Source organism: Watersipora subatra, chromosome 9 (genome assembly GCF_963576615.1).
Source record: "Watersipora subatra chromosome 9, tzWatSuba1.1, whole genome shotgun sequence".
Taxonomy (NCBI): Eukaryota; Metazoa; Bryozoa; class Gymnolaemata; order Cheilostomatida; family Watersiporidae; genus Watersipora; species Watersipora subatra.
The window spans coordinates 50,780,413-50,805,595 of record NC_088716.1 but is presented as its reverse complement, the minus strand read 5'-3'; the positions used below and the strand labels follow the sequence as shown (position 1 = coordinate 50,805,595).

General features: G+C 37.0%; 1 protein-coding gene across 1 annotated transcript in view; it reads right to left on the bottom strand.

Annotated features, from left to right (window-relative positions):
• The window catches only part of LOC137404705 (uncharacterized), a 71,013-nt gene extending 49,217 nt beyond the window's left edge, over window positions 1-21,796 (bottom strand). Inside the window, exons 1-4 of the mRNA XM_068090939.1 lie at window positions 21,677-21,796; window positions 4,328-4,921; window positions 3,504-3,752; window positions 243-417 (exon numbers count right to left, since the gene is read on the bottom strand). Of these exons, the coding sequence (XP_067947040.1) occupies window positions 243-417; window positions 3,504-3,752; window positions 4,328-4,909 (1,006 nt within the window). The 5' untranslated portion in view covers window positions 4,910-4,921; window positions 21,677-21,796. The remainder of the gene's footprint in view (window positions 1-242; window positions 418-3,503; window positions 3,753-4,327; window positions 4,922-21,676) is intronic.
• Window positions 21,797-25,183: the final 3,387 nt, after the last annotated feature.

Sequence of the window (25,183 nt, the reverse complement as noted above, 5' to 3'; positions counted from 1 at the left end):
GGGTGCATCTAAACAGTTACACAGATGCTGTTGTGATAGTACGCACAGGACAATAACAGCTGCTAGTGTGCATCTAAACAGTTACACAGAAGCTGTTTTGGTAGTGCACACAGGACAATAACAATGGCCCTACTTAAACTTATAAAAAGGCTTGTTTGATGAATTTACAAAGATTTTGTAAATTATGCAAATATTTCACTAAGACATGATAAGAACTGCACGCATGCATGCTATGCACTGACCATCTTGTTCTAGGCCGATACTGCTTGTTGTGATCTCACTTCCCTGGTCAAGGTCAACTCTACTACGTTGTCGTCCCCTACTGCCTATCATAGAGTACTTTCCTCTAAGTTTACCTCGGCCACCTCTGAGGTTTCTGGAATAGTTGCCTCTACCACGCCGTCCCACTGTTGTACGCTAAAATAAAACGAAACCCTGACCACAGACAAACCTGTTACACTCGTTGAAGATTTCGTTTAAGGAAACGTGAGCGCATATCACTCATCTGTACTCGCGCTAGTTTCACCAAATGAATGCTGGCACGAAACTTACCAAGCATCGGGCTGGTTTATTAGTTAATCAATGGAAAAATTAGTCAGATGTACCCTGACTACAAAACAACCCAAGTTGAAAGGTTTATCAAAATTATGAGAAGCTCTGATCACAAAAATACTTCTGTAAAATTTAATATATAGAGAAAGTTTGTTGAAAAACTAAAGTTGGATGACAGCTGTAGGTCACTGTAATTTGCTCTTCTGCAATCCCAACAATTGATAAAATCTTTGTGATAATAAGAGCCCCGTCCGTCCTTTCATCTGTACGGAACCACGACTGAGGGCTGAGAAAAAGATGGTAGTGTAGATTCATAACCCTGACATCCGATGTGCCACCACCTATGCCAAACCTTCGCCTTAGAGTTTATGTGCACACATTGATGCTCTGCGGTTTATTGGCACAGCTGATGATCTTTCACAGCATACCGGATTGCCGAAATACTAAATAATATAAAACAACACAATCTATTTTATTCATTTGTAATTTTTTTGTTCATCTCATTGAGAGATAGGCGTGTTGAAATAGACTGACAACTGCACGATTGGTTACCAATAGAGAAGAGTCTATCAGGCTCACCTGCGACTTAGTAGTCGGTGAGTCTGAGTGACTGATCAAACCTACTAGCCGGCTACTTAGTAGCCGGCTAGTAGGTTTAAATTATTTTTCTTTTACATGATAAGATTACCTGTTCTGCCAAAAGGGCCAGTGAATATGATTATACCTTAAGAATAATTCTAGGGAACTCTTTGCACAAGCCATAGGTTCAGGACAACCAATCGTAAAGGGCTACATGATATTACAAGAGCTGAACAAGAGCTGAATACAGGTTTGCATGTACATGTTACTAGAAATAGTATATAAAAACCAAGATTTAAAAACTTGCAACTCGAAATACACATTTTCAATCATTCAAAATACCGTTATGTAACGGCGTGTTTTGTAATTTGTAAGCATCTAGCTGCAATTACCCACAAAAATTGTCAAGTCAAAAAATGTTGATTTCCAGGGAGCTGGCTTACCGCTAAATCAATTGACAAAGATTAAACACATATAAGTAATCGAATACCTTTTAAAGATTGTCAATGAGTTGATGTTATTCAATACTATAGCAAATATTTGTTTGCTATAGTATTGAATTTCACCAGCTGCCAGCCTTCAGATCTCCATGGCTTACGCTTGTCAAGCTTTTGTTTTACATGTAACTAGCAGTAAGTAAGCCCGCATATACCTGGTATTTTTTTAATTTTAAATCAGATGCCCATAAGTGGGTGTTTAAGATGCTAGTTTTCAGGAACCAGATGGAGTTTTGATACCAAATATTTTTGGCGACTTGGTGGAAGGGACGGAGCATATGCATGGGAAGTTTGGATAAAATCGGCAAACAGTTGTGGAAACGTGATAACGTGAACTTACAGACACACCCACACAGTGACAAGGTGGGATCTATTGATATAGACGTGAAAATGAATGAAATGTTATCAGGTACTGTGACACCATGGACTAAAGCTTAAACCCACCCTACAGTGCTTATCAGTTTGGTGTAATAACTGGTTGTCTAACTGGAGATCTTCTACACCCAGCCTTTACATGCATTGTTGAGTACAGATACACAAGCATGCCCAAATACATTCACACACGTTACTGCACACAGAGATCATACCCATGATTATGAAGTACCACTTTCGCTAAACAGCTTTGTATTGAATACTTGAAGGTTGACTTGCAACAAAATTCACATTACAGTTATATGATATCAAAAGATTCACCATGTCTTACTCTGCTGTGTTGTAGGTACAAAATGTGTGAAAATGTGATTACAAGCTCTTAAAAGCTCAAAAATGAACAGTTCATCGCAACCATCACAAAACCGCCGTAGATTAGAATCTCTTTCCAAAACGGGTCAAATGGGACGTAGTCGTACAAGATGGCTTCGGTTTACACTTTCACGCAACCTCATTCGTCGAAATATTTTCACAAATATACTTCACGCACTCAATAAAACCATGTCTATTGTTCTTACGCGTCTATTTTATCGCCATTGTAATGCTGTCACTTTCAGCACTGATATCTTATAACCTACAGTGAAAACTTTAACAAAAAGTTTAACATTAGCTCGAAGGAGAACATATCATTGTCTGATAAACATGACGAGCCTGTTGGTCACCTGTGATAATCGAAAAATGCTACAGAAATTAATCGGGAAGTATGGGTCACATGATCAGACTACGACTAGACGATTAAACCAAGCCGAAACAAAACTGTAAAGTAGCGAGCATCTATATTTGATATGGGGTCTTCGGTAAAACCCGAAGTGTTTGTCATAAACTAGTGTTACGAGAAGTTTTATATTGAGCCTTTTATTGGCCTTTCAATTTACGTGAGAACATCATGTGTCAAAACAATGACCAAATGTAATGACTACGTCAGAGAAATAAAATGATTCCGATCTATGGCGGTTTCGTGATGGCTGCGATCAACTGTTCGTTTTTGAGCTTTTATGAGCTTGTAATCACATTTCTACATATTTTGCACCTACAACACAGCAGAGTAAGACATGGTGAATCTTTTGATATCAAATAACTGTAATGTGAATTTTGTTGCAAGTCAACCTTTAACAAATGTGGAGAAATTCAGTAATAGAATTAACGAATAAAAAGAGGCATATATTTAGATACATAAAAATTGATATACGGAAGGTTTTTGCCATTCAAGCATGCCTACAGAAATCAAGTGTGATCACACAATTATTATCACAAGATCACATGATTATAATGATCATGTGATTCGTATAATTGTTGAACCAGTACCATTTATCTCAAATACTGATAGTTTTAGAAGTGAAAACTATATATAACACTACAAGCTGTCTGTTCAAAACATTGGCATCACCATAAAAACTCACTAGTTCACCAAATTTTTTAAAGTGAGACAAATTATTACTACTGTACCTCGGGTACCGCTCGCTCCTGTGGGCTTGGAGTCGACATGTTTCGATCAGTCTTTTCATTTTCTCTATCTTCTTCCACACTATGTGAATTTTGAGCCAAATATTCTTTAGCATTCCTGACATGATTTGTCATTTTAAGTGGTTTTGCTTTGGAGAACTTCGTAGAGGGTGCGCAGGCTTGATCATAGGTAGGAGGAGGTGAGTCCGTTTCTATATGTGTCTTTGGCTGCAATGCGTCACGTTTTCGAGCCTAAAAATATCCATCATTCAAAAGGTAGTCTCAACAAAACTAGAACCAGTTTACAGAAGAATAGACTGATGATTGCAAAGACTGAAAATAATTTATATATATATATATTTATGATATTTATATATATATATATTTATGATATATATATCTCAGTGTTTGTGTGTTGTTCAGCTGTCTAGTCACAGCGGTAAAGTTTTAGGAATGAAAAATCCTCTAGACACTAGATTTGAAATCAGAAACTCATGGTCTGCAAACCGGCGAACTAATCCATGACTCTGTCATTTCCATACTATGGAATAATAGGGCACATACTCACGCATTGCTTGCGAAAATACTAGCATGCTCGGAGTTCACGATTGTGTTATAAACCATTACGTGTTACGAAAATGCAAGCGTGCTTTAGACAAAGGGCACGGCTCTTATTATAGTAAGTTACTAGCTAAGTTACTCAAATTAATTGGACAATTATTTTATTACCTTATTTTATTACCATTCAGCTAATCATGCAAGTAAAGTGCAAACCTAAACAAAACAACATAAATGGTAACCTGTAGATATTCGTAAACAATGCTCACTCTAGGCTTGGATGTTGGTTTTGGATGGCGGGGTGACATGGGTGGAGTATGCTGCATCCCTTGGTTGAGGCCATGAGTCATGAGATTCGGAGGCATCATTTGGTGATTTGGAGGCATCATTTGGTGATTTAGAGGCATCATTTGGTGATTTTGAGGCATCATTTGGTGATTTTGAGGCATCATTTGCTGATTTTGAGGCATAATTTGCTGGTTTTGTGGCATCATTTGTTGATTTTGAGGCATTATTTGCTGGTTTTGAGGCATCATTTGCTGATTTTGTGGCATCATTTGTTGATTTTGAGGCATTATTTGCTGATTATGAGGCATCATTTGCTGATTTTGAGGCATCATTGGCGGATTTTGAGGCATCATTTGCGGATTTTGATGCATCATTTGCTGATTTTGAGGCATCATTTGCTGATTTTGAGGCATCGCTTGTTGAGCTGGAAACCCCATCCCTGGTGCATGTTGAAAATTAAGTGAAGGATAGGCTTGGGTTTGGTCATAGTATGGCTGTGAGGTATAACTAGGAGGAGGAGTCTGAGGTAAATCTCCTTGTCGATTGTTTCTTCTAGATGGCATGTTAGAACTTTACTAAAAATAATGAGAACTACAGCCAACTAAAACATGTTACTAATTGACATAAACTTGCATTAATGAGTAGTTTAAAAGAGTAGTTTAAAAGACATCTATCATACAAAATTACAAAAGTTGCATGCAATACCAATTGCCTCTAGGGTAAGGCCATTTTTGGCAGGGTTGTGACGCACGGGACATTTAAACGCTTCCTCGCATACTTCTCAGCTCAAACGCCAAATTCTGGTGTCATTCATACTGTTTTAGAAAACAATTGACATCAACTATCACTGAATGAGATTTCATCTTTGTCATGCAGTTCATTAACAAATTATGAACCATTAAAGGTGGTGTGACGCGCGGGACCATAATTTGGCATGAAAAACTACTCTTTGATCAATTGGACAAATCTTCTGAAATATTGGACTCATAACATTATTATTTGACGGGATCAAAACTCTATTGCCCTTCTATTAGGAATACATACCATTTTCTTTTCAGGCCAAAGTTTAATGATTCTGTAAGGTTTGAAAGAAGACTACCACCTGTGACGCGCGAGACTGTGAAGCGCGGAACAAAAATAACATTATGAAAAAAATTAAGCATTTTTCTGTTTTGTAGTTGTCATACCACAAATTTTTATGAGTTGCAGTTGTAACATTGAATATACTCGTGCTAAACCAACCAATAGTTTAAAATTGCTATATATTGTGTTTATTTTATTTAAATATAAAACACATATAACTTGAAGATTGTCAGACTTTCATGCAGTAAACTATTTTCTCTTAAAAACATGTTCTGCCATTATGATTGCCTCATTTGCTAGTACAAAGTGTCTCAGTGACCTGGTAGTTGATGTTTGAACAATAACTGGAAATACTTCAAGAAGAAAATTCCTGTGGGTGGTTCTTATGTCGTCGAAGTTTGGCCATGTGAACTGCTTGCTGCTTACGTGCATGGTGTATGCACTTTCTAGTGTAGCTACCTTCATTAGCTTCCCCTGTGAGAAATTCTCCAATGCTGACTTCGGAGGCATAGGCCACTGCGACCAGCGTTTGTGGTAAGAACTGAATCAATGTTTGTGAAGTATCTTCTGTGGTCACCTTTTGATGTGATGGCAAGATCGAATGCCATGAATTGGAGGCGCAGTGGACCAGCGTTCTTTGCAGATCCTTGCTGTTTTAGTGATCATATTTTTGAGATGTATAAAATCATCATTGGTTTCACTGATTTGAAGTTATTATTGTTGCAGCTTCTGCAAATTACTTTGCTGAGTTTACGACATACCATCCTCGATATACTGCCATTAGAACCTGTTGTTTGATGCTTTCCCCAACACCATCTACTCTACCTTTGCCATGCGATGTCTCAAAAAACTCCAGTCAGCTGGCATACCCATTTCTCCCTTATGGCCAATCAAATTTTGAACTGTGAACCGATTTTTGATTAGCGAAGCGGATCCATCACTTACATAATGAATGTTGCCAGTTACTAGTTTCTGCTTTCAGAAATTTCACAAGTTCTCTATTAAACGTGTAATCAGTATCCCTAGTGTGTTCTAGGCTATCACTAGCTATTGCACAGCATTTGTGGGCTAGGACTCCATCAGCTTATAATAAGTCATGACAGTGAATACTGTCACCCCTATTGGGGTGTAGTAGGTGCTTTGGATTTCGGTTGCTTGCTTACAGTTAAAGTTCTCACTGAAATCTTTGTGAATGATCACTTCCCCATTTTTTCAAATTCTGTTTGAGGTAACTGATTGATTTGTGTTGATGGTTGGAAGTGTACATATGAAGGTAAAGTGATGTCTGTTGGTATTTCAGCAGCACAAGCAAGTCAGACGATGGCATCAGATCTTCGAGCCTGTTAAGGAAGCCGTTTTCACCATCTCTCCACTGATAGAAATTCACATGTTCTTTAGTGCTAACAACCAAACTATCGATTGGATCGGCGCCACAAGAGTCACATTCCCTCTTTACACATGATTCATTTTCCATGTTACACACAGCTCTTTTCAGTAGCTCATGAACAGTAGTAGGAACTTCCAAAGAACAGACACTAGCCTGCCACAGTCCCAGTAGAGCTAATTCCGCATTTTCGCAGTATTTGCAAGCACAGACAATTTGATCATGTCTAGAAACTGGCTTGAAATTTACTGGGCCCAACTTTTTAAATTTACTAGGGCTCACCTTGACATCTAGATATTCCTTACTGAAAATCTCAAAGATGTCATTCAATGTGTAGTTAAGCAGGTGTTTCTGAAGCTTTCGTCGCTTGTGGACAGGAAGTGTGACATGATATTAACAGCAGTTTGGCCGTCATTAGAATACATGCCAGTTCAGAAAAAAGTCTTACCGTATCTAGAAGGGAAACCTACTTTTTTACTGACTGAAAATTCAATGCGTTGGTGAAAGAGAACTTTTGTGACCGTACTTTAAAAATACACATTTGGTTCAAAGATTACCTCATGATTTGCACACATGTTTTTGTGTGTATCAGAAGAGTAGGCTAATATTGACAAGCTCCAGATTCTGCGTTACAAAACATCGTAAAATAATTCTAATTCATTATTTTTCTCAAAGAAACTGGCTTTTAGACTTGGAATATCTAGCATTACTTTCACATGCCAGGGTACCAAAGAGAACTCCCAAACAAAGGCAAACATCACCATATTATTAAAAATGTCCCGCGCGTCACAAATACTTCCATGTACCTATAAAACAGAAACTTGCAGTATTTTCAGCAAATTGGCGAGTTTGGCTAAGCTATAGCAGCCCAAAATCGAATTTTAGATAAGAATTTTTCATCTCAGATAGCTTAGGAAGAACAGGCTGCAACTAAATGCACTAAAATTGTGACGCGCGGGACAAACTTATTTTTGCTCGCCTGAATTATAAGGAAAAATTTGCATTTGCTCGGAAAAAACACCTGGGCTAGAAAATCCACCCTTGTATTGATTATAAAATAGAAGCAAAATTTATTTCAGAATGAATTGCAAAGTTTGAGAGGATATGATCAGTTGTCCCGCGCATCACACACCTTAACAGTAAAAACCTACTTGCAGGCCCAATATCTTCATGAGAGATTTCATTATGAAAACTTTTGTGTTTCCACATGTCTGAACATGTTTACTCGCTAATTAACTAGAAATTATGGTTGCAAAAGGCAGAAAAAAAATTGCCTTTGTCTGTGAAACCATGCTTGGCCTTGCCCTCTAGTTAAACCACTTAGTCTCGAATGACGATAATGTGTCTGATGCGGAAATCAAATGCCTTCTTCTTTGTGACCTTTTCACTCAAAGAGGTAGGTGTATTATAGACAGTCAAAGAATTTCTAAGGCTTCATCATTAATTTGTGGATATTTGCTAGGTACAAAATGATTTGCATGCTACCCGCAATAGCGTAGAAGCAAAAAGAAATTGTAGCGATTAATATAGACAAGTTCAATTAGCAAAAGCAAAAAAAGACAGAAAATGACAATAGTCACTCCCGTAGGTGATGAAACCATTGCCTAGTCTGACGAATATTCGCCTAACAGTGCAGATATTTGCCAAAAGATAAAAAAGTACCCTGGCACAGAACTTTGACCATCTACTGTAAAAGAACTTTAATAAACAAAGGTTTCAGAAATGAAACTCAACAAATTCATTGCTAGCTGAAACGCACAGGAGAGTAATCAGCATTGAACTGGGCGGCAACAATTCAGAACTACTTTTAACAACAAAGTATATATATATAGCATTACATATCTATATATATATTTCTTAAAGTTGGTCGTATATATGTATGTGTGTATGTGTGTATGCGTGTGCACCTATGGCTATTAAAACCTTGAAAATGATATTCCACGTTCTGATGGCTTTGAACTCACTGAGACTGCTACCGCGATTTTTAGAATCCAAGCACTCTACCACTGAACCATACAAGACATAATGATCTAAGTGAAAGTGTTCGAGTTATCAGAGCATTCAAGGTATCAGAGCACTGTCACAAGTGCATGTATTTATCAATAGATACATGTACATATACAAACTACATGTATATATAAATCAAAAGCATAGATTGCTTGTTGCAAGTTAAAGGGTCCATCATGTGAAATTTAAAAAAAATTTATCAGAAACTATAGATTTTTTTCTATCACTCGAGATTTGTTTGTTGTTTTAGGTGATGTGACCGCCAAGACGTTCTCAGGTTAAAATTGGCAAAACTTGATCGCGGTTAAAACGCTCAGAAAAAGACATATTTTTCTCCTGAGCGTTTTAACCAAGATCAGTTTTGCTGATTTTACTTTAAGTTTATCCGAAGGTTACTACGCCTTTCCTTGCTTTCAAGGCCATCACAAAGCAGATGTTTGGTAAAATTTGATTTTTGCAAACCTTTAGAAGTCGTTAACAAAAATATTTGGCCAATGATGGTAATAATGACGCCTAAGAACTACTAAAAATTGATGTTTATCTCTATGATTTGAAATAAAGTGATATTCTAGAGTGACAGCAACCATCTCGGTAGCCGTTGGGCAAAAACCTGTTCAAGTTGATGATGTTAAATTCGAGTTATCTAAAGCAATTTATCATTGCGTGGGAACGGGTCTAACAAATTTGTTCAAGTTAACCATCTTTTCGAGCTATCCGAGGGCGACTTATCCGAGTTTGACTGTATATATATATACATAAATATATATATATGATATACATACATATATACATACATATACATATATATATACATATATATATATATATGATATACATACAAAGCAATAAACAGACTACAAATATCTTTGTAACCTGTGTTAAGTATATGCAATTAATTATGCACAGATGTGCAATGTATATTAATGACATCCTAACAAAAACATTGCAGGAAATTAAAAAAAATTACAATCTAATTTGTCACGGTTAGTACTATGCCACGGACATAACAATAGAGGTGCCATATCATACATATCTTGACAACATAGTACACAAGCAGCACAGGGAGAACCTAAAAATAGAGATTTGCTGACAGACTCAAGTCTGGCTGAATGCAGTTAATGATTGCGCAGTAAAGCACCTACAGTGCCTGGCATAATATCACACCAATCACATGATGTCAGATAACAGCCATTGTTCCAAAGCCAAATGAAGTGCTTGCAATTGTTCCAGAAGATAGAATAGTGGTAAATTATCACAGTGAGTGATCATACACGTGTAGATTGTATCAGATACGGAGCATTGCTGCTGAGTCATTATTAGCTGTGTTCATAAAATTTGTAAACAGTGTCAAGCTCTGAAGCATGGCTGGCATCATTGAGGACAGTGTGACAAATAGGCTCACGAACAAGCTGAATCTAGCCTCAAGCAATATAGTGGCTCTACTGTGAACAGTCAAATTCCAATTCTCCATTTATGAAGTGGCAAAGAATATTTCTAATATAGCATGCTATGAAAAGAAAATAGCAAACAATTTATTACTTAGAGGAAAAAGTATGTGCTGATATAATGACTCCTTTGTCTTTTGCTTTTATTTGAAAATGCTAGACAGTGTGATAAAATATTTCGATAGTCATTTTGAACCAATAAAATCTTATCACTGAGCATGTGAAATTTATTAATCCCATACCGGAAGTCAACCAGTCTATTCACCAGGTTATTGTGGCCACCCAAATAGATGCAAAAAGTTTCGACTACGGAAAACAGATCATTAGTGAGCTCATACAAATCTGCATTGCTGTTGGAGTGAGAAATAACAATATTTGGTATTAAATTGTCAATATAAATGACCTGAATCCCCATAAATGCATTCAGAGAGTAAAGCAAGTGTCATTCTATGAACAAACACGTCAAATGGTAGATTGAACTTGATGTTAGAGACTTGAACAAGCTCGGCAGTCTTAACGTAAGTAAACCCGCAAACAATGACAGCAAAACAAACATAAAGGATATTAAAATCTAAAACTAGACTGTAGATGCTCCTTCCAACACAGTGGGAAATGTTTTGCTAGTGAAGTAGAATGCTACACAAAAAATACATCCACATCAGCGGGATGTGGAAGTAAAGGCAGAAAGGTATGACAAGTATGAAGAAACTGAGGGCCTTACAGAGCAATGAGATGACCCTTTTTCAAAGACTCTATGACTAGATCAGGTTAATATGGCCAGTGAAGCATTGAAGGCATGGCGTATGAAACTAAAAACAGAAAAAAGTTATCAAGTTGATAGAGGTGTGTCAACTATGGCTACACTTGGGTCAGTTGCACGGTAGTCAAAGCTAAAAGTTTTACTTTAAAAACAAATGTGAAACGTGCAAGCAACTATATTTTGAAAAAACTTCAAAGACAAGGTTGGAACTGGGTGATAAATGATAACAAAACCTCTGTCTTAGTAAACTAATCACCAAGTGATTACAACTCCCGCAAGTTGTGATCAGGTTGAAAATGCGATTTCCGGATGGACTCTGGAAATTCTAAACCTTTTTCCAAGTGTGGATAGCATGCATAAGCAGATTATGCGAGACTGACTTCTAAGATTTACGTATTTGCTCAAGCAGTTTTTTGAGGACTTTCTGGATTGTGAAAAAAACCTCTGCTAGACAAGTTGCAGTAAACGAAAAAAGAACCTATTGATTATTGATCAGTAGTTTTGGTGGGGCCAAAAAAGAATAAAGCAATGAGAATATGAGTGAAATTTAACAAACTAGAGCAGAAAAGCATGAGTACCACCGACTCCCAATACACAACAAATCATCAGTAAATTAGGTAAAGTACAATTCTTTACAAAACTGCCAACACTGACTACTGACAGATGAGGTTACGTGATGAACCACAGAAGATAAACTTTCATTATTTCCGCAAATCGATAATACTTTGTAATATATGGCTATAATTTAGTATTAGTTCAGACTGAAAGTTTATCAGTATCTATGAGCTATACAAGTTTTTATATGGATAGGCGATTGGTATCTCAAACGGATAGAATTCCAGTCTATAGTGATAACGTTGAGATGCATAATGAGAAAGTTAGGAAAGTATTGGTGAAACGTGAAGCAACAGGGCTTACCATAAAAAAATTGAATTTGCATGTAGGCTTACTGAGGTGAGATTTGCAGATTATCTCATCAATATCACAGTAGTCAAACAAAAAAGATGAACAAAACATGACATTGCCATGACAACCAACCACAAACAGCAATGAAACTTTTTTTAACTCGTCAACTTCCTTGAAAGTTTTTTTTGATGAATTGGCTCAAACAATGGTGAAACCCGATGTCATTGGGAGACCCTGATTGGTATCGACCATCTCAACTCCAAAAAGAACTTAATTAGATGAAAGAGATGGTTAAGGTCTCTGACATCAGCATCCTTTGATTACAATACTGACACTATGATTCTTACTGATGCCTTGTTTTTTAATCAAGGAGTGGCCAAATTGATAAAGGATGAGAAACATTGGATGCCAATCGCATGTGCTTCAAAATGAATGTCTCCTACAAAGCAATGCTATGTTCATAGAAATACAGGCCATGCGATACACTGAGTGTGCAATTCTAACATTCTAAAGCTAGTTGGCTGGAAGACACTTTGTTGCAAATAGTGATCACTGGGTAACAACGAGTTAACCATCTTACCTCTGAAAACCCAGTGATTTAGATTAAAGATGCTGACCTTAACATGCATTGTTCAATGCACTTTTTATTTTTTGCATTTTCTATATATCAGGGATTACGTGTTTGTCACAATTTCCATTTCCATAACATTTCCATAATTCATTTTCATATTATTTCCATTTCCATAACATTTCCATAATCTATTTCCATATTATTTCCATTTCCATAACATTTCCATAATTCATTTCCATATGATTTCCATTTCCATAATTTATTTCTATATTATTTCCATTTCCATAACATTTCCATAATTTATTTCCATATTATTTCCATTTCCATAACATTTCCATAATTCATTTCCATAGTTTTTTCCATTTCCATAACATTTCCATAATTCATTTCCATTTCCATAACATTTCCATAATTTATTTCCATATTATTTCCATTTCCATAATATTTCCATAATTCCTTTCCATATTATTTCCATTTCCATAACATTTCCATAATTCATTTCCATATTTTTTCCATTTCCATAAAATTTCCATAATTCATTTCCATATTTTTTCCATTTCCATAACATTTCCATATTTCTAAAATGAAATTTCCATATCCATTTCCATAAAAATTATGGAAATATTTATGTTTATGGAAATGGAAAAGTAAACATTTCCATAATATGTTTAGCGATCCCTGGTGTGTACGTATGTGTGCGCGCTTGCGTGTCAAATGAGCGTGTGTGTGTGTGCAATCGTCAACTCTTCCCGAATATGTGATTAATTTATACATAATATGAATATGATATTTGCTTGCTAATATACTTTATTTAGGGTCCAGGCAACATCAAAACTGTATGCTACCATTGCCTATAACTAAGCCAGAGACGATTTGAGATGTTTTGAGAGTTTCTTTCAGACTCCCTTAATAGTTTCTGTAATACCACTGATGTTAGCTGGGTTTGTGTGTTACCATTGTCTGTACATGTAGCCAAGTCCAGAGACAATTTGAGTTAATTTCTTCCAGACCACTTTAATAGTTTCTGTAATACCACGGATGTTAGCTGGGTTTGTGTGTTACCATTGTCTATACATGTAGCCGAGCAAGAGACAATTTGAGTTAGTTTCTTCCAGACCCCTTTAATAGTTTCTGTAATACCACTGATGTTAGCTGTTTGTGTATTACCATTGTCTATTCATGTAGCCTAGTCTATACAATATAACTCCCCTCTGTTTATATCTTGGATTACGTGTATGTTACAATTTCCATAATTCAATTCTATATTATTTCCATTTCCATAAAATTTCCATAATTCATTTCCATAATTTTTATATTATTTCCATTTCCATACTCTTTCCATAATTTATTTCCATATTATTTCTATTTCCATAATATTTCCATAATTCATTTCCATTTCCATAATTCATTTCTATATTTTTTTCCATTTCCATAACATTTCCATAATTTATTTCCATATTATTTCCATTTTCATAACATTTCCATAATTCATTTCCATAGTTTTTTCCATTTCCATAACATTTCCATAATTTATTTCCATATTATTTCCATTTCCATAACATTTCCATAATTCATTTCCATATTTTTTCCATTTCCATAAAATTTCCATAATTCATTTCCATTTCCATAACATTTCCATATTTTTAAAATAAAATTTCCATATCCATTTCCATAAAATTATGGAAATATTTATGTTTATGGAAATGGATATGGAAAAGTAAACATTTCCATAATATGTTTAGCGATCCCTGCTATATATACAATTTAAACTCATATAACAAGATGCTACAGGCTGTAGGGCTGTAGTTTCAAATGTAACTAAGCTTGCTGTTGAGTGAAAAGATTAAAAAGGAAATTTTATTATGTCGACCATACCATGATGTTGACTATGTCATGAACATAATACTTGTGGTGACATTACCGACACGGCTCGGTGACTCAGTACATATTTTGAGCAATGAGAACTAGAGATTTAGGGATTGGCTGACAAACTTGAGCCTGGCTAAATGTGACAAATTACAGTATATCTGCATGCTGATACGTTGTCACAAGCGTATAAACCAAAATGGTATGTCTCTGAATTGGAAGCTGATGACTGTATGGTCATCTCCTCTGTGGCAATCATAGATTCAAAGCTTCTCCAGTTACATTGTGCAACTGCGGATGATGTCTGCAGAAAGGTGGAAAAGCTATGTCATGCTGAGTGGCCCAAGTCTGAGTCAATGGTTGATTCTCAAGTTCATCTATACTTCTCAGATGAGATTGTGTGTGATGGAGAGATAGTAGACAGAACTCGTCCTATCTTTCCCAAAAAACTTTAGGAACACTATTTGGAGTTGTTATACCAATGCCATCTTGCTATTGAACTAACCATAAGGAACGCCTGCAAGATCATATTTGAGCCAAACATGTCACTCGAAATTGAGTTGTATATTCAAAACAGTCAGTCTAGTCAAACAATAAAAACTATCATTCAAAACCACCCGTTAAGGTCTACATTGTGTCCAGTTAACCATCTGCAATCATTGCTACAGATTTGTTTCCATGGCGCAGCAAATTATATATGATCACTATGGACTCTTTCTGCCTGGATTGAAGTGGCTCTTTTTCCTAACATCGACTGCTGTAATCAACAAACTGAAGGCTCATTTTGGTATGTTTGACAATGACCCCAGTATTCATCTAAAGAGTTCAAACAGTTTACACTCAATTGGGACTTTGAACACATACAGGTGCTCCAAAACATGGTCAAGCTAATGGACTTGCTGAAAGAGCAGTTCATACCGTGAATATGGCAACAACCAAAAACTTATTTGAATGGAGATTTATACATGGTTTAACTCAACCCGTGGAACATGCCAAAGAATAAGTTTGGTTCTCCAACACGGAACAACTCAAGTAGGAGAGCTCAACTTCCTCTTCTGATACACAGACAGCTTTTGGCTTCAGCTGTTTTAGAGAATAAAAAGTACAGAACTCTCTACTTGAGCAGCGCACCAAAGCCCCAGCATACGCTAATAAGGAAAGAGAGACTCTTGTCTCGTTAGAGGCTAGAGATACTGTGAGAGTGTAGGCAGATAAAGGCGATGGCGTTCAAGCAAAGATAGCATCTTGAGGCAGAATGGATAGCTCATACATAATCCGGACACCTGACAGAAAATGTGTGAGAAGACCCCATGAACGACGCCTGCAGGCACCACAGGCAGAAATGCTCTTTTCAGTGCCAAAAACACACTCTGCAATGATACAACCTTTGACTAACCTGAAACCATCTGTATCACACCCACCTTGTATGATGGGACTTGCAGGTCCAGGCTACGTTGACATCTGAGGTCATGGCAGTTATGATAAGTTGATAAAGCTAAGGGATAGAGTAAAGAAGCTAGTATGTAAGCAAGTGAAAGAGAAGATACAATACTTCTTCATGATTGTAAATGTGGGTATGTCCATTTATACAACAACCACATCATCAGTTCACTTGCAACTGCTTTATCACAAACGTTTTAAAACCCCGATAACGTCCCCTTTTATTCCCTGTCGTAGGGATCTACCTACCCCAGCCAAGGCAGCTACAAACCCATTTGTCTCATGTGTTGAAGCATACTATAATTCTGTGATAAACGAATAGCTGAAAATTAAAGTTCAATCAAATCAATAACAATTAGCATAAACATCATTCAAATAGTGGTACCAAAATAAGATACAGACATATATAACGCTTAATAATAAATTCATTGCAGATAGCTGATATGATACTATAATTACATGTATATCTGATATCCCTTGTTGTATGGAGTATTTTAGCAAAATCAGCCACCTAAAGGGATCAACATAAACCACAGGAGATACACGCAATCCTGCAACGAACAAACTGCTGAGCGTCTCTATCTACAGATGCCATGACTCTGGTTTGACTGTCAAAACTAGTAGGCGTACGGGACTGAGCAAAAGAACATGGATGACCATTCACATGAAGGTGTAACAGTTATTAGCTAGTGTTAACCTTTTGTCATAAGAATTGTTTCCGAATTTTGTTAATTGTGTAATTTAATTGTTAGACATAGAAATAAGGATGTATCTGTTACTGATAAAAATTACACTTGCAGTCGTACGGTACCAAGCAACGATAAAAGACAACCATTCGAATAAGGGTGTAAACTTTACTGGCTATTTTAACCTTTTGTGATTAATATTATTGTTTAGAATTTTGTTACTTGTGTGTTTTAATTGCTTGACTTAGAGAATAAAGAAATATATTTCACTGGTAAATATCAGTATTGTTGTATTTTGTGTTAGTTGTTTTCTCCTGCATACATATTTTATTGTGTTAGTTGTCTGCTCATGCATAACCTAAGTTCTCAGCATTATGATATAACCTGGTTTCTTGAGGGTTTAATAAAGTTCCCTTCCAGTTGAACTTGCATCAGAATCTGACAGTAATAATTTGTCTGAAAAATAATCCTGGTATAATCCTAAATATTAATGGCTTTAATACTCACATCTGACAAATTAAACATGGTGGCAGCGGTGTGAATGAACATTTGTGTAAGATGGAGGGCATATCACCACCACAACAGCTGGATTTAAGGGCAAATGACCTTGCAGGAGAATGGCGTCGCTGGGTACGTTCTTTCAGTGACTATTTACTTGCTATCGATCTAGTAGGAACAAGTGGAGCTAATGAAAGGAGAAAATTAGCTCTATTTAGACATGTTGGTGGTGAAGATGTGAGAGAGCTGTATAGCCAAATGGAGTTCGTAGGCACTGACAATGAAGGAAATCCAGAAGAGATTGCTGAAGGTGCAACAGGCAGGAAAATAGATGATGTCCTGAAGCGGTTTCGAGAATATTGTAACCCAAGATCTGGTGTTATAGTAAGCCGGTATACTTTTCATAACTGCTCACAAAGTGGAGAACCCGTGGATGTGTACTTAATGAAACTCAGGCGCGCAGCTGAGAGCTGTGAGTTTGGCAATCAACGAGATTCTCTAATCAGAGATAAACTACTTTTTGGACTAGATGATCATAAACTCAGGGATAAAATGATGTGTGAACCAGATGAACGTTTAACTCTTGATTATGTTATAAAGGCTCTACGAATTGCCGAGGTTTCTAAGAATGCACAGAACTCCAGTGAAAAGCCCACAGAGGTGAGTTTTGTCACATCCCACAAGAATGGTTCCAAATTAGAAAATGATAAACCAAAGATTTCATGTAACAAATGTAGTCGACGGCATGTTCGAAATCGATGTCCTGCTTTCGGAACAACTTGTCGAAAATGTAAACGGAAAAATCACTGGGAGTCAGTATGTACCAATGAGGTTACTCAAGCCGTAAGCGAGTTACAGGTTGCTGATAATAATGAAGCTAATTCTGACGAAGTGTTTCTTGGCGAAATATTTGACATAGACAGCGTAGGTCTAGAGGCCGGTTCATGGTATTCCAACGTGAGGGTTGACACTGACATTAAAAAGAATCAATTGATGAGATTCAAATTGGACACTGGTGCGGCCCTGAGCGTTTGTGGTCCTCAACATTGCGTAGGAACTCAATACCCATCTACAAAGAAGCTGTATGGACCAGGTCGTACACTTCTCAATTGCATTGGCGTCATTTCTGGTAAACTTACTGCGGGTCGGGAGAAAATAACAGAAGACATATATGTCATAGAAAACCAAAACACCCCGTTATTGAGTAGAAAAGCATGTGAAAGCCTCAAGTTTGTCACCGTTGACAAAAGCAGGTGCGAAATCTGGTCTATACGCGTCAGTGATAGTTTGTTCAAAGGACTAGGTAAGCTTGATACAGAATATTCCATTACCTTGGATGAAAACGCAAAGCCGTTTGCATTGCATGTTCCACGCCCGATTCCATTCCCGCTTCGACAGAAAGCTAATATTGCACTTGAGAAAATGGTTGAAGACGGGGTAATTGTAGCCATAGAAGAACCAACGCAGTGGGTGGCACCAATGGTGGTAGTGCCGAAACCTGGGCAAGACAAGGTCAGGATTTGTACTGATTTCACAGAACTCAATAAATATGTACTCAGAGAAGTTCACCCTATGGCCACAGTAGAGGAAAGCCTGGCATCCATAAGAGGTGGCAAAGTGTTCTCAAAAATCGATGCCAATAGCGGTTTCTGGCAGATTCCGTTGTCAGATGAATCCAGTAAGTTGACTACTTTCCTTACGCATCGTGGCCGATATCGATATTTAAGACTCCCACAAGGACTAAACAGTGCCCCAGAGATCTTTCAAGCTGAAATGAACAGGATTTTGGGGGATCTTGAGGGTCTTATAGTACACATGGACGATATACTAGTGGTTGGACAATCTACAGAACAACACGATTCAAGACTCAGCGTAGTATTAAGGCGACTCGAACAAGCTGGAATGACTTTGAACAAGTCCAAATGCCAGTTTGGGGTATCTAAAGTGCAGTTTCTAGGATATGTCATTGACCAGTTTGGAATCCACACAGGACCAAGAGTGCAAGGCATCTTGGAGTTTCCTACTCCTGCTAATGTAACCGGAGTAAGGAGTTTTCTCGGATTAGCTAATCAATACGCGCGGTTTTCTCCTCAGCTGGCTGATGTTACCAAACCTTTGAGAGATTTACTTCGCAAAGATGTGGACTGGATTTGGGGTTACGGTCAGCAGGAAGCCTTCCAGAAGGTGAAAGAGATATTTGCCAATCCACCGGTACTGGCGACATATGATCCTACCAGAGAGACTATAATCACAACAGATGCTAGTAATCAAGGATTGGGAGCCACCTTAAGTCAGGTGCAACCAGATGGCACTCGAAGACTAGTCGCTGCAGCGAGCCGCTCTCTAAGCGATACAGAACAACGGTATGCGGCTATTGAAAAAGAGGCTTTAGGAGTCTGCTGGGCTCTAGAAAAATTCTCCCAGTACATTCTAGGGATGAAGAAAGTTTTGATTGAAACAGATCGCAAGCCGTTAATCACACTGTTCGGAAATCTATTCCTAGACCGGCTACCCGCAAGAATTCAAGGTTTTAAGCTCAGGCTACAGAGATTCGATTATAGAATTACACACATCAGTGGGAAAGACAATATCGCGGCTGATGCCCTATCGCGGAATACATCTACCAAACCTGACGAGGCAGATGCTCAACGGGTGGAAGAAGTTGAGACAGTAGTAAATGGTGGTGTGAGGTTAAATGGCTTAGATACCAGGTTGGAACAAATGAAAATAGACCAAAGAAACGATGAAACCCTAAGCAAAGTGCTTCAGTTTGTCAGTGAAGGTTGGCCAGCATATTTATCATCCACGGACACTCTCATGCAGCCTTATTTCGAACGAAAAGCTTTTCTCTGCATCAACAAAGGGTTTCTGATGATGGGAAATCGACTGGTGATACCGCTAAATCAAAGAAGTAAAGTATTAGAGGATATACACAGGGGTCACCTGGGAGTAACCAAATGTCAGACTCGTGCGAGAAATAGTTTGTGGTGGCCGTGCATGTCCAAAGCTATCGAGACAATGGTTGGCCAATGCCAGATCTGCCAAAAAGACTCTAATACTTCATTTGAAACTCTGAGACCTACAGCCACCCCGGATCGCCCCTGGAAAGTCGTTGGTTCGGACTTATTCCATTTTCAGGGTCAGACATACTTATTAGTTGTGGACTATTATTCCCGATTTCCTGAGATCGCATTGCTGGGTAAGGATAGCACATCTAAGAATGTGATAAATCACATGAGAAGCATTTTCTCGCGACATGGGATACCAGAATGCGTCATTTCCGACAACGGTCCCCAATACTCTGCACAGGACTTTGTGGAATTTGCAGAGACATATGGATTCACTCAGGTCACAAGCAGCCCTCATTACCCGAGAGGGAATGGCGCTGCCGAAAGGGCAGTGCAGACTATTAAGAAAATGCTAACAAAAGAAAAGGATCCTTATCTGGCCCTTCTGGCATTCCGGACATCCCCTCAACTGGGATTATACTCTCCCGCTGAGTTACTGATGGGCAGAGTACTAAGAACCACTGTAACATGTCATCCTGATGCACTGATACCCAAACTACCAGATCACGAGCAATTTAAAAAGAAAAATGACTCGTACAAAGATCAAATGAAAATCAATCATGACAGTAATACTCGCGTAAAAGATTTACGACCGCTAGAGAAAAACAGTGCAGTCTATATACGAGATAACCATCGTGACGGTGTTATAGAAAATCGACCGAATGTAAACAATCGAGCTGTACAAATCACTTGTGATAATGGCAGAATCGTGACACGTAATCGGTCCGCAGTTGTACCTACTCAGCCAGCTACTCCAGCTCCAAATACACTCACCACTCGCTCAGGGCGAACCGTTAAGCCCCCTTCGTACCTTACTGACTACGAGTTGTGAATCCCAACGTACATTGTAAGGTTGCCTGTTAATTAGTATTATACTCATGGACAATATAATTCAGTATAATCACGTTTCTAATATTTTGTGAAAATTAGTTTTATTAACCAACATCATTACATGCTTTGTAATCTAGAAAAGGGATGTTGTATTTTGTGTTAGTTGTTTTCTCCTGCATACATATTTTATTGTGTTAGTTGTCTGCTCATGCATAACCTAAGTTCTCAGCATTATGATATAACCTGGTTTCTTGAGGGTTTAATAAAGTTCCTTCCAGTTGAACTTGCATCAGAATCTGACAGTAATAATTTGTCTGAAAAATAATCCTGGTATAATCCTAAATATTAATGGCTTTAATACTCACATCTGACAAATTAAACAAGTATTGCTTACAATAGCTTAACACCTTCATTGGTACCTGAACCAGTAATGATCAATTTAGTTCTCACAAGCTAAGCAAAAGTGCACAAACTGAACATAATTAAAATAGCATAAAATGACAAAGCAAATTCAACACTGATGCTGACACTGATAACCCCATGAAACTTTAAAGTGCTTTATACCAGGGTTTATGTCGAGATCCGTATTGAACAGTGGCACTGCTTTACAATAGTCTTTTCACTGCATGCAATTGAAAGATGAACTTGAAAAATTACCAAATAACCTTTGAACAAACAAGCTTTAGTATTAGTAAAATATTATTGAAACAGACTAAACCAAAACGACCTCGTATCATGCTAAACGGAAACTCTCAACTAGTAACTACTAATTAATGCAAACATACAGTGAGGCATCCAATGATTATACTGCTGGAAATCTCGATTATCGATGAATATTTGATTTTCGTTCAATTTGCGTAGGTTGTTTGTTGCGAGCACCCAGCCTAGCAGCTAGTCCCAGTTCCTTCTGCGCTGTGTGTCGCACAAAAAATTAACAAGTTATCGCAACGGGGAAGTCCCGGTTTCGCAAGATCGAAGAGCTATATAACTAGCAACAAGGCGAACTACAACAAAAGTATAACAGGGATAGCCTGTGATTATTATTACAAGTGCAGTATTACTAACAGCCAATATCGTCAAGTCTAAAAATCTAGTCATATCACGAAAACCATCGTATTTGCGAACCAACCATGGCTCCGAAATCATATCAGTTAATTAAGTTAGTTAAGTTAGTAATATTTTATGTTGTTGATAAAAAAATAACAAAAACCTTTATCTGCATGCATTAAATCAAATAAAACGGACAATGTAAAAGTATCCTGAATATTAGATAGCAGAGAACAGTTCATGTTTAGTTTGAGATTATTTGTGTAGAACTGAAAGAGAATTTACATGAGAGGATGACTTCAAATAATTTATGCAGGATAACTTATATACATGTATAAATAAATTGATTGATACTATATACAAGTGTTCATGTCTTAAGACTAGATTCTCTATGAGTATTGATTGTGGCAAAATCGATTGCTAATTAATAATTGGATGACCATCATATGGTCTGTATCTTCTGTCCGTGTGAGTATCATCGATGTTCACTTTTATGGTCTATCTGCAGTGGGTTAATTATATTTTTAATTGAAATTTCTATGTTTTCATATATAAATTCTAGCAGATGTTGACAGTTGTGAGAGTTGAGAAATTTTTTTTTAATTAGTGTAATTGCGGCATCTGCATAGGTAATGGTCTACTGTTTCGTCCTCATTCAGGCATGGGCATGTTGGTGCAAATGTTAAATTGAGTTTGTATAGGTGATATTGTAAGGTTGTGTGGCCTGTGAAGAGCCCAGTTAAAATTGATATTTCTTTCCTTGGTCATATAAATAGAATAAGGTTTTTCTACAGATGTTCTGTGTCTAGGTCCTTTAATAAACCAGTGGAGCAGAGTCCTATGATCAGATGAGATCACCATCGGCGTTGCCAACCAATATTTAGTTGTTTTCGAATAGTGCATTTTCTAAAATGACTTGCTGACATATCTGCTATAGTTGTGTTTCTACTGTTAGACTTACAATGTGAGAATGTATCTTCTTTTGAAAATTGCTTTTTGTAGATAACAAAGTTTTTGCAAAATAACTGTCCTATTGCCATTCTACAGTATGTGTATATGTCTCTGAAGCTTAGAGGCTCAGCTGTAGATATGCTTGTGATATGGTGGAGTGCTTCCGTCGAGGGGTTAGTCTTTATTCCTAGTATGTTTTTTTCAAACAGCTATGGAAAGAGATGTCAGCTTTTTGATTCCATATAAAACTATTGTAAAACACTGGGTAATATGGTTGATTCTAGTATCTTTTTAAAATAGTATAATGGCATGATATTAAAAATCATTGATGTTTTTTATGATGTTACTTCATTATTTTTGATTTTGAAACAAATATGATACATCCATATTTATTCAAGGCTCGCTAAAGTATTTTAAAATTAGCCAAAATAGGGGTAACCGAACATATTGTGAGCTTAAAATCGTGACTAGTTAAAACATCGAAAAACTTTGACTGATATTTTGTAAACAATAACTCACAATTCTTTTTATACATATTCTTATGACTAGTCGAAACCACAATTCTTTGAGCCGTAGTCAAATATGCCCGTACGTTACAAGAAAACTGATTCTTCAAACTGACCGGAAATTTGTTGGTTTTACATAAAAGACAATGTAACAGCATGGTGTTAAAAGATTGTTTCATCTGAATGTGACTCGACAAGACCTTTAAACTTGAACTGAATATTTTGTTTGTTTGAATAAGTTTACGAATTGGAAGGCTCAAAATTGAACGATTGCCACTGTAGCTCCAAAAGATTCCTAGTAGAAGAAAGGACAACTCTCTCTTCTCAGCTTGTTTTACCATCTTACCTATCTTTTACTTTGCTGAGAGTTGCAACCAACTCACAGCTCTTTGCTGAAGCCAACAGAGTGTGCTGTACCTAATGCCACATGGAAAAAAACTACTTGTTGGATCCTACAAAAAAGAGCCAAGACCAACTTGTTGTCTCTCATCTTTTTGCTAAAATGATGTCTTTATTTGAATCCGCTGGCCTTTGCTATGATTTGCTAATTTATTATTGTTTCTTTTACTACACTGAAAAATAAGCAAATTTTTTAGGTAAACAAAATAGTTTGTTGAAGCTTCTGGGGAGAGCAAAGCACTAACTGAACTCTCAAAACAATTTTGGTAACATTTGGGTATGTTAAGTAGGTAAAATTTAGCTTGATAGAAAATGTTTGAACTACCCAATCACAAAGCTCTGCTGACAGTCAATTGGAGACAACTTCTCATTACATGAAATTGTTAACTTGAGCTATACAATAAAGTTGGCAACGAGAATAATAAGTCTATGAAAAGCTACCTATCAATGCAAGATCAATCCCATTTTAGGACACCTGTGAGTCATGTCTACAATGAAATAAAAATGAAAAGCATGGATCAAGTTTTGAAGGAAAATGTAAGCAAACATGGGAACTAATTACAGTCAAAGCCTTAATTAGCAGACGAACTATCTGCTAACCTAATGTGAGTTGCACTTGGCACCCCTACACCAATCTACTAGATGATTCTCACATCTTGACTTTAACATGAAATTTTTTGGCTCTGCAAGCAGGAAGTCTTCACTTAATTTAAATTATCTTTGACTTATTGACACAAAAAATTGAACGACTGCAAAATTTTTAGAATGAATGAGTTCATCTGGACTGTGGTTTTAAAGTGAATGCTTTTATTGGAGCTTAGATTAACGATAGACAAATATATTTATGGTTTATCAGAGGCATACAGAATGCAATCTATTCGTTTGTCTATATATCTGAGTAGGCTGAGTAGTCAGACTAGCTAAGTAGTATTTTAGTTTGTCTGTTGCGGAATAATGTTTAGTTTGGAAATACCTGAGGGTGCCTTTAAGCAACCTTACAAACTGCATTTGATGTGGAGCACTCTTTGCCTACGTTCTTATTGGTTAGTTTTTATTCCGCCCCACATATGAGGATTGTAAAACTCACTCATCTTGTTCTTGCATGAGACGTGCAACTTTTACAAGTCTGTTAGGATTCAACCTATTCATTCTGTTGATCTTCTAACTCATTTTGACATGATTTTTTTTTACACTCGTCTCGACAATGTTTTGTCATTATATATTGGCATTTGGTTTTATATTGTATATCGTTCTCAGTGATTTTAAGGTACTATGTGTAATTTAGGAAGAATTATGTTGTACACAATTAATCTGCATCCACACATACATCAGTGCTGAATTTGCTCTGTCATCTTATGCTATTTTATTATTATATTATACTATATTTAT